At 41.1% G+C, this 11,273-nt stretch overlaps 1 protein-coding gene across 1 annotated transcript in view; it reads right to left on the bottom strand.

The window, feature by feature from the left end:
- Positions 1-534: 534 nt before the first annotated feature.
- LOC145395861 (facilitated trehalose transporter Tret1-2 homolog) overlaps positions 535-11,273 on the bottom strand; it is a 61,753-nt gene continuing 51,014 nt past the window's right edge. Inside the window, exons 5-6 of the mRNA XM_080269387.1 lie at positions 4,710-4,892; positions 535-1,613 (exon numbers count right to left, since the gene is read on the bottom strand). Of these exons, the coding sequence (XP_080125513.1) occupies positions 535-1,613; positions 4,710-4,892 (1,262 nt within the window). The remainder of the gene's footprint in view (positions 1,614-4,709; positions 4,893-11,273) is intronic.

The following is an 11,273-nucleotide window of genomic DNA, read 5'->3' as shown; positions in this document are numbered from 1 at the left end:
TCTCCAAATCTGATATGTGACATCTTTGACTAAATATCTTGTTTTGTTTATACGCCAACACTAAAATGACTGCCGGGGACGGATTTACTGTGCCTTGGCACCACTTCTTGGTGTTTGCTGTTATATTGCTGTAAACACTAGGGAAATATAGGGTGGTTCATACACAGTGCTCCTCTTTCACATCGTTGGGAAATTTCGTGTGTGTTGTAGGGATGGTTCATTCAGCGTTATCCATACCTTTCCTGCATTATTTATCCATTTCCCACTGCCTCTGCCAAACTCACGCCTAAACCAGCAGACTGTGCCCGTCCCCACAACAAGTAAGATCCCATCAGGGGAGATTTTAGTGCAGAGCTAGTTATGGGCCACGCTTTACAACAGGGAGTAATAAGCATAATAAATCCCTAAGAAACAGGTGTTACGATACCTCCTACGCTACTAATTACACAAAAAAATAGACGATAATATGTGGAAAAATGATATGGAGACAAGGATGAGGTTAGAGCAAATTAGAGCAAGGTAGAGCAAGAAGCCTCAGACCACACTGCTTTCCCGTTGCTGTGTTGTGGCTGTGGCGAGTATCCTGTGGTTGGGGTTGATGGCTGTCTGTATCTCCATGAAAGACATCCCCTTCGTCTCCGGTAGGCAGGATAGCACGAAGACTATCCCGACCAGAGAGCAGAGGGAGTATATAAGGAACACCCCACCTGCACCCACAGACTCCACGCTGTATGGGAAGGTGAAGCTGATAAGGAATAAAAAGAGGCTGAAGCACATGGCTAGCATTCCCGCCCCGACGTTTCTGACTTGTGACGGGAGCAGTTCAGCCACCAGTGTCCACGAGATCGACCCCACACCACTGCCATACGCTAGGGTGAAGACGCAGATGCAAGCTAGTGGTATCCAGCCAAGGGACTCTTGTAGCCCTCCTTCCACCCCTCCCCAGTACCACAGGACTCCCCCTAGTGTGGCGAAGGAAAGAGAGCAGATGAACAAACAGGAGGACAGTAGTAGACGCCTGCGCAGCCTCTCTATCAGCGCCCAAGAGAGGAAGCATGGGAGGAATCTGGCTGCACCCATGACCACAGCACACAGGTATGGGTCTAATGTAGAGCCTGCGAGCCTGAAAATGGTGACGGTGTATGTTAGTGATGCGTATTGACCGGTTAATTCCTTGAAAAGCAGCACCAGCACACACAATACCAGTGGCTTCAGATACACCATCTTCTTCAAAAGTACGAGTTGCTTTAATGCGTTGGGTTCCTCCTGGCATTCAATATACACACTGGCCTTAATATGTTCAAGTTCTACATCCACTTCCACGTTCCAGCCACCTCTGAGCCAGGCTAGGGATGCTGCTGCCTTATCCATCCTATTTCTCCTAGCCAGCCACAGTGGGGACTCGCGTAAGAAATAGGCACACAGGAGCTGCGGGATGAGGGCCCCAGCGAGGACATAAGCGAGAGACGAGGCCTGCGTGACGAGACCCACTAGGTATGTGCAGAAGGCCCCCAGCATGACCATGAGCTCGGACACACACACCATGATGCCTCGCCACCGCACCACACTAACCTCCACTGGGTACACCGTCATTACCACAATGAAGACGGACGCTGCAGGAGAAACACAGATGGAAGTTATGGCTGTGATATGGACATTAAAGTTAGGTGAGATCCTCTGTCAGCTTCTTAGCCTCATCTGCTTCCATACCTTTCCTTCTTACACACTAAAATACCATCCTCTTTGCCTACCATACCTCCTCCCATCTCCAAACTCACTCATATTATACTCTTCTCACCACGACCTCTACTTCCATTTATCCATATACCCGTACCATCAACACACTCTTCAGTCCAATGATCAACAAATTTCCTTACTACATAACAGAGCACAAAGGACAAGCACAGAGCACAAAGGACAAGACACAGAGCACAAAGGACAAGACACAGAGCACAAAGGACAAGACACAGCACAAAGGACAAGAAACTGTACACAAAGGACAAGAAACTGAGCACAAAGGACAAGAAACAGAGCACAAAGGACAAGCACAGGGCACAAAGGACAAGAAACTGTACATAAAGGACAAGAAACTGTACACAAAGGACAAGAAACAGCACAAAGGACAAGAAACAGAGCACAAAGGACAAGAAACAGCACAAAGGACAAGAAACAGAACACAAAGGACAAGAAACAGAACACAAAGGACAAGAAACAGAGCACAAAGGACAAGAAACAGCACAAAGGACAAGAAACAGCACAAAGGACAAGAAACAGCACAAAGGACAAGAAACAGAACACAAAGGACAAGAAACAGAGCACAAAGGACAAGAAACAGCACAAAGGACAAGAAATAGAGCACAAAGGACAAGAAACAGCACAAAGGACAAGCACAGGGCACAAAGGACAAGAAACAGAGCACAAAGGACAAAAAACTGTACACAAAGGACAAGAAACAGAGTACAAAGGACAAGAAACAGAGTACAAAGGACAAGAAACAGAGCATAAAGGACAGAAACAGAGCACAAAGGACAGGAAACAGCACATAGGACAAGAAACAGCACAAAGGACAAGACACGGAGCACAAAGGACAAGAAACAGAACACAAAGGACAAGAAACAGAGTACAAAGGACAAGAAACAGAGTACAAAGGACAAGAAACAGAGTACAAAGGACAAGAAACAGAGCATAAAGGACAGAAACAGAGCACATAGGACAGGAAACAGCACATAGGACAAGAAGCTGAGCACAAAGGACAAGAAACAGAGCACAAAGGACAAGAAACTGTACACAAAGAACAAGAAACTGTACACAAAGGACAAGAAACTGTACACAAAGGACAAGAAACTGTACACAAAGGACAAGAAACTGAGCACAAAGGACAAGAAACTGTACACAAAGGACAAGAAACTGAGCACAAAGGACAAGAAACTGAGCACAAAGGACAAGAAACTGTACACAAAGGACAAGAAACTGAGCACAAAGGACAAGAAACTGTACACAAAGGACAAGAAACTGTACACAAAGGACAAGAAACTGAGCACAAAGGACAAGAAACTGTACACAAAGGACAAGAAACTGAGCACAAAGGACAAGCACAACAGGGCACAAAGGACAAACAAAGAGCACGAAGGACAAACACAGCAAAACACAGGGACGTGATTCTCCACACACGCATCCCTTCAACCAGCAGGACTTCTTTTGGTATAATAACCTCTTTATTTTTTTTATTTTTTTTTATTTTAATTGGCCGAGTTAAATACAGGCTTCATTAACATTTCACAGCCAGAGAAGTGGCGGATCCAGCACTTTGAAAAGAGGGGGGAGGGGGGGGTGCCTGTCCAAAATTGCCATAAGTTTGAATTCATGTCTTTTATTACCAAATCCCTCAAAATTTATTACCCAATTCCTCCTTTTAGTGAAATATTTTTATGATACTATTTATATCAGTGATGTCTATTGCATATGTTTAAGTACATTACGCTATTTTTTTTATATTATAAGTAATCATTGGTCTATCGAAAATAAGGAGTGTACACCATCTCAACTCTGGAACTGTCTCCCTCTGTCTGTATTTCCTGCTGCCTATGATCTCCAGTCTTTCAAACGCAGTGTGTCCAGGCATCTCGAAATGATCGGATCTTGAATTTGGCTCTCTATTGTATTTTGTTTTTCTCTTGGAGGGAACTGTTATTGCGGGCTCATGGCCTTTGATTCCTTCTTCCTCTCATCAAAAAAAAAAAAAAAAAATCTCATCCCCCACGCTCCTCAACTCACTGTCTGTAAGTCTCCACGTCCCCAAGCCTTGAGGTTCCCATGAGATAAAAAAAAAAAAAAAGTGACAGTCGGCGTCAGGAGTAAAAAAAAAATAATAATAAGAATAAAAGAATAAAATTAGAATAAAATGAGAATAAAAGAATGAAATAAGAATAATATAATAGAATGATAAAAGTATAAAATAAGAATAAAATAGGACTAAAATAAACAGGAATGATACATGAATAGAATAAAGAAAATAAGAATAAGAATAAAATAATAAAAAAGTTTAAAATAAGAATAAAGAAAAAATAAAATAAGGATAAACTAAGAATAAAATAAAATAGGATAAAATAAGACTCCGCCAACGCCCTATCTGGCAATGTTAAAGACTGAAAAAAAAATCCTGGATCCGCACCATTATCCGGATCCGCACCAAAATTTAATGGAGTCTATTCTGGGCCAAGGCCAATTCTGCTACCAAGTTTCGTGGAAATCCGTCCAGTAGTTTTTGTATAATTTGCTCACAAACCAACCAACCAACCAACAAACAAACGGGCAGGGGTGAAAACATAACCTCCTTGGCGGAGGTAATAAGAATAAAATAAACAAATAATATAAATATAAAATAAGGTAAAATAAGGTAAAATAAGTATGAAATAGTAATAAAATAATAAAATAATACAATAAGAATCACACAGGGGTTAGACTAGACCCGTACTCTGGGTGGTTAAGGAAGCTCCCTTACACCTCTTCCTGAGCGACTTGTTTTGCCTATTACCCCTTACTGTCCTCTTCTGTGTTACTTTAATCATACTAATATCACCAAACTCTACATATGTGGCGTACAAAGCGATATTAGCAAGGCGTATCCCAAAATAAACAGCTGAGAAAGAGGTGTTATGCGGCTCCCTTAATCACACAGGATACGAACTTAGGACGAACTCAGGACTCACCCACAGCCCCTTGGACGACCCTGGCGAGGATGAGGACCCAGAAGGAGGCGGAGAGGGCGAGGACGAGCCAGGTAAGGGCGAGGACAGTGGACCCCAGGAGGAGGACCCGCCGCACGCCCATCCTCTCCACCAGCACGCCCGCCACCACGCACCACACCACCGCCACCACCATGGGCACGGACGCTAAGGGCACGGAGCACGGTGGGCACGGGGGCTACACGAGACAGGTTAGGTACAAGGCTCGTGCTCATGTCGGGTTAGAGATCTCCTAGCACCTCCTCCTTAGAGATTTATTTTGGGATGTGGCTTGTTCATATCCTTCTGTCAGATATTTCTGCAGATTATAGCGATATTGGAAGGATTTACGTAACAAAGAAGGGGAGAGTAAGGTGTAATAAACCAAAAAAATCGCTTAGGAAAAGGTGTTCGGGAGCTACCCCAACCGACAAGAATACAAGCCCTAGAGTGATAACCTCTTCAATCCAATAACTTGATATTCGTGTTATTTATGCCACTTTCCAGACCATTTTACGAAAGCTTGGAGTGAGTATTCGACAGGACGGGTGGCTGATTTTTCCTCTGTATACCATTTTTTCCATTACGTTCTAAGTCTGATTTTCCCAGGATGCTCACCCTTCCATTTTTGTTACTCTTTTCTACCCTAACCCAAACTAACATATCCTAACACAACTAACTAAGAAACTAACCCAACCTGATATCCTACAGAGAAAACCAACCTAACATATTGCTGTGTTAGCAGGATTAAGGTGGTTTTATATCTGGATATGCGAGGAACTTTAAAAAATTAAGTGCCGTGGTGTAGGATTGGGTTAATGTTTATATCTGGAGATGTGAGGAACAGTCTGGAGATTTTGGCATGTCTTTTGTTTACTTTCTCTCTTACCAAAGGAATTAGTTCTTGTCATAATTGTTACTGTGCATTGTTAATTTACGTTACTTATTGTGTGAGACAGTGTGAGTTCTCTCCTAGGTCCTGGAATGTTCTGGGCTGTACTTGTAGGTGGACTCAAGGGAGGTGAGAGAGTATTTAGAGTGAAGTCCCGTGTCCGAGACAGTTCAGCCTTAGTGAGGAACTGGGAGTCTGACAGTGTGTGCCAGAGAGTTGAGTATGCCTACTATGGGTTTCAGAGGCTGTGACCCACTGTTCTTCGGGAATAACTTATCAACAAACAGTTGGATCGGAATGAATTTCTGGCAGAGCTTGTTGCACACCATGCCCTAATTTTCGGTGATATAGTGCATTACCAAATATGGAGAAATAAGGCACTTGTCCCTGACAAGTGATGCTACAGTCCCACCTTCATGACGAGGAAACGGACAAGGGTTCCGTGACGTTGGTCAGTAGGCTCCACCCACCCCTCCAGCTCTCTCTCCTGCCCCCCACCCCTACCCCCCACCCCTACCCCCCATTTCTCTCTCTCTCTCTCTCTCTCTCTCTCAAATCGACACTGCGGCCAATAGCATTTACCTTATACATATATTAATGAGGCATGCATTATGCGTTATTATATTTGTAAATCTTTATTTGAGAGAGACAGATGACCTGACGTAAAGGCAAGAGCAGGGTAGGGTGGTGGGTGATAACGACCATGATTGATGGGAGTGCAGTGGTGTGAAGCTCTTCAGGTGGTGTGTGATTTTGTAGTGGATTTTTTTGTTCCAATACAGCATCTATTGCAGGATGGTTCTTGTCTCGTCAGTCTGTGTTTGTAGTCAGGTGGAATGGGACAGGTTGGGTCTGGGTCGGGAAGCGGAAAAGGGTGGAAATGTGGCCGGGGAGGAAGGGTCGTGCAGGTTAAGTACTTTGAGGGAGATGTTGACGAAAATAAAACAATTAAAAAAAAAAAAATGGAGGCTGGGTGACAATGGGACATTTATACAATGTTCATAGGAATGCGGAGGTGTGGTTGTGGGCAGGTTCTATTAACACGTCATTGTAGACGATGGGAGGAAGAGGAAACATGTTGGGAGGATAAAATGATGCGAACAAAATACTACATCAATAGCCAATCATCATGCGTCCGAGTAGTAGTCATACTGCAAACATACAGATTATTCTAATCATCCCAAGGCATACAGTGTATGGCCCCATAACCCGGCACCCCCCCCTTCCCATCCCCCCTACCCAACCAGTCCCGCTCTCACATCACCCCTCTTTCTCACACACAGTTACCAGACATGCGTTTGCATTATATATTACAGATTCGCTGCTATAGGCCTCACTTTGGTTGGTTCGAACCTGTGGTGAGGTGTACTGCCGTAAGCCCTCTTCACAAGGGAAACACACACACACACACACACACACACACACAGAGGCAGTCAAAGGAGGCAGACGTGCGACATCGGGGCTCCGTACCGGACCAACACGGCCAGTGGTATTACCTAAATTAGTATCTTTGAATGAGTCAAGCTCTGTACCAGGTTAGACTAAATGATTTTTAATTATTAAAAGAAAAAAAAATAATAAGTTTAAACAAGACTTGTTCAAACAGAAAAAAAAAACAGAACCACGAGGAAAAAAAAAATGCGTTGAGTCAGCTGGGTTTGTTTAGACTACAGCAACACGGGGAAAGTGTACATACTCTGTAAGTACATACTCTGTTCTTTTAGTATTGCAGAATGGATACATACTTCAGTAAAACAAATTTGGAAAAGAAAAGGGATAAAAGTAAAAAGCAAAATGATGATTTCTACCAAGAACTGGTCGAAGTGGAGACTCACAATAGACTGGTTGAACGTGTACACAAACTAGAAATGGCTTTCAAAAATGAAATTGATGAAATAAAGAAGCAGATGCACTTGCAAAAGGAAGAGATAGAAAAACTAGGAAGGGAGGCCAATAAGAAAGACACAACCATCAGTGAACTAACAGTGGAATTGAGTACGCTTAGGAAGAAAGTGAGTGAAATGGCAAGTACAGTAGTCAATCACGAGAGTGTTATGGAAGAGTTCAAAAATGACACAGAAACAATTAGGCAAGCAAGCAGTCTTATGGACCAGAGCAGTGATATTGAGGAGAAGATAACACAGGTGAATGAAGCTGTGCAAAGCTACAAAAATGATGTAGAAACCACGTATGCTGAAATGGTGAAAGTAAAGAAAGACTTAGAAACAAGGGTGGAGGAAAAAAGCATTAAAAAGGAAGTGAAAAGAATAATCCAAAACAACCCAAAGTTAGTCAGAGATTCAGTAGAGATAAACAAGTCTATAGTAATCACTGGTATAGAAGAGGAAGAAGTAAAAAACAAGATCACAAGAGACAAAAAGAAGATGGCAAATGTAATGAGCTTACTGAAAGAAGTATCAGAGGAAATCTGTAGTAAAGACATAGAGGAACACAAAAGGTTAGGGAAATACGAGAAAAGCAAGACAAGACCTCTAAAAGTGACTTTCCAGAGTGTAAACACTGTGGAAGAGATACTAAAAAATGCAAAGAATCTTATAGAAAAAGAGGAGTTCAAAAATGTATGGATAAAAAGATGCCTAACACAAGAGGAACTGGAATTACCGAAAGAGAAAAGGGTGGAAGCAAAAACAAAAAATGAGGGAAGATCAGAAGAGGAGAAGAAAATTTTTTTTTTACAAAGTAATAGGATTGCAGGTACGAAAGTGGTACACAAACAGGATGGAAGAAAAAGGAGGAAGGTAGTAGAACCATGTCATGACAAATATATAAACAAGATGATAAAGTTGATGTACTCAAATGTGGATGGAATGGTATCTAAATTACTAGAGATGAATGATTATGTCAGAGAAAAGGAACCACAAATAATATGCCTAACTGAAACAAAATTAACACCAAGGATATCCAATGACATACTAAACTTAGAGGAATACAATATATGGAGAAGAGACAGAAATTTATAAAAAAGGAGGAGGAATTATAATATTAACTAAGAAAAATCTAAAAGTCAAGGAAATAAAACTAGATATACCATCACAAGTAGAACTGATTGCAGCAGAGATCGACACATCTGAAGGTAAAGTAATTGTAGCCAATTTGTACATGCCACCCAGATCAAACACATGGGAAAGAGACGAATATGAGGACCTGGCAGAGAGTACAATTCAGAGTATAAGATCATTACTACAAAAAATGGAAGAAAAATCGGAAAGAATTATACTAACTGGGGACTTCAATACAAATATAAATTGGAATACTCTAGATATAAATAGCCAAGAAAGCTGTTGGGACCAAAAGCTCCTGGATCTCGTACAAGAGTTTTTCTTAACACAACATGTGAGGGAAACCACCAGAAAAAGAGGACTTGATGTACCTTCAGTGCTAGATCTAATATTTACTAGGCAAGAAAATGATATTGACAGTTTAATATATCACCCTCCACTCGGCAAAAGCGATCATGCAGTACTAAATTATAACTTCAGGATAGCATATGACATAGTAAACAGCAATGACAGTTACAAAAAGAGCCTACACTATAAAAAGGGAAATTATCAAGACCTAAAGAAGTATTTCTTAGAAGTTGATTGGGAAAATGAGCTTAGAGGACAAGATTTAAATGCTGTATATAAAAATTTTTGTGAATTTTATGAAACAGGAGTCCAGAAGTACATCCCACAGCACAAAGAAACAGATAAGAAACTACAGAAATGGTTCAATACAGAATGGAAAAAATCAAAAGAAAGAAGAGATTTGTTGTGGAATAGATACAGAAGACACAATAGTGAAAGGGCGTATAATAATTACAAACAGGCAAAAAATGACTATACAAGAATAAGGAGGGAAGCCCAAAAACAGTTTGAGGAGGATATAATAAATAAAAGTAGTGATCAACCAAAGCTGTTTTACAGCTATATCAGAAGCAAAACTAAAGTAAAAGATATAATACAATCCATTACGGACGAGGGAATCACTTATACACGCGAGAAAGATATTTGTGAAGCACTAAATAAGAATTTCCAGTTAGTTTTTACAGAAGAAAAAAATTTTGAGAGGGACTATGTGGAACACGCATGTCCACACATACTACCAGATATACAAATAGCAGAAAAAGTAATACAGGAGGAGTTAAGTAGATTAGACAGAGGAAAAGCAAGTGGTCCTGATGAAATTTCATGTTGGGTACTACGAGAATGTGCAAAGGAGTTAAGTAAACCGTTATTTTTAATTTTCAAGAAATCCTTGAGTCAAGGTAAACTACCTGATATTTGGGAAAAAGCAAATATTGTCCCCTTATTCAAGAAAGGAAATAGACAAAATCCTCTCAACTACCGACCAGTATCACTGACCAGTGTTGTAAGCAAGGTATTAGAAAAACTTGTAAGAAAAGCTTGGGTAAATCATCTAGAAGAACACATTATGATAACAGAAAGACAGTTTGGTTTCAGAAATGGAAAATCATGTGTTACTAATCTGTTGAGCTACTATGACAGAGTAACAAACACAATACAGGAAAGGGAAGGATGGGTGGACAGTATCTATTTAGATTTCAAGAAAGCTTTTGACACAGTACCACACCAAAGACTTTTATGGAAACTGTACCATCAAGGAGGAATTCGAGGCAAACTGTTTTGTTGGATGCAAGACTTGCTCATAAAAAGAGAAATGAGGACAGTACTAAGAGGAAACTACTCATCATGGAAAGAAGTGACTGGTGGAGTACCACAGGGTTAGGTGCTGGCACCAATCATGTTTTTAGTGTATATAAATGATATACACAGTAACACTGGAAATGAGAGCTATCTGAATATGTTTGCAGATGATGCAAAAATACAAAGGAGAATTACTAACACAGACTCTTGTAAAGAGCTACAAGAAGAATTAAATAAACTTCATGAATGGAGTAGTACATGGCAAATGGAATTCAATGTGGACAAGTGTCATGTGATCAAGTTTGGTAAAAGTGGAAAAAGACCTGATTGGGATTATAAGTTAGGAAATAAAACCCTATACACATCAGAAAGAGAGAAAGACCTAGGTGTGATTATCAATAACAGACTATCTCCGGCTGACCACATCAGCGAGAAGGTACGGAACATGTATACTATCTATCTATCTATCTATAGCCCGACGCCCTAATCCCGCAAAGGGTGGCCGCAGACAAAACGCCTCCAAGTCACTCTGTCACCCACCATTTGACTCCCCTCCCCCCAACTCACCCCCCCCTCCCTCATATACCTCTCAACTCCATCCCTCCACCTCATCCTCGGTCTACCCCTCCCTCTCCCTCCCTCCACCTCACCTACATACACTGCTTGCAAATATGAGAATAGCATTCACATACATAAATGAAGACATGCTGAGAAGGATAATAACATCATTCATTAGACCAACCCTGGAATATGCATCGGTAGTCTGGAGTCCTCATCTCAAAAAGCATACAGACAAAATTGAAAAAGTTCAAAGGGCCGCTACAAGATGGATACCAAGCTTAAGGGACCTAAGCTACGAAGAAAGACTAAATAAACTGGAACTACCAACACGACAGGAGAGAAGGAAAAGAGGTGACATGATAATGCTATATAAGTGAATATCAGGAAAGGAGAAAATAGACATAAATGATTACTTAACATATGGAGAAG

The sequence above is a fragment of the Coenobita brevimanus genome, chromosome 33 (genome assembly GCF_032717465.1).
Source record: "Coenobita brevimanus isolate Jiangsu-jjx chromosome 33, ASM3271746v2, whole genome shotgun sequence".
NCBI lineage: Eukaryota > Metazoa > Arthropoda > Malacostraca > Decapoda > Coenobitidae > Coenobita > Coenobita brevimanus.
Note: the sequence above shows the minus strand (reverse complement) of the source record. Positions and strands in the feature narration are given on the sequence as shown.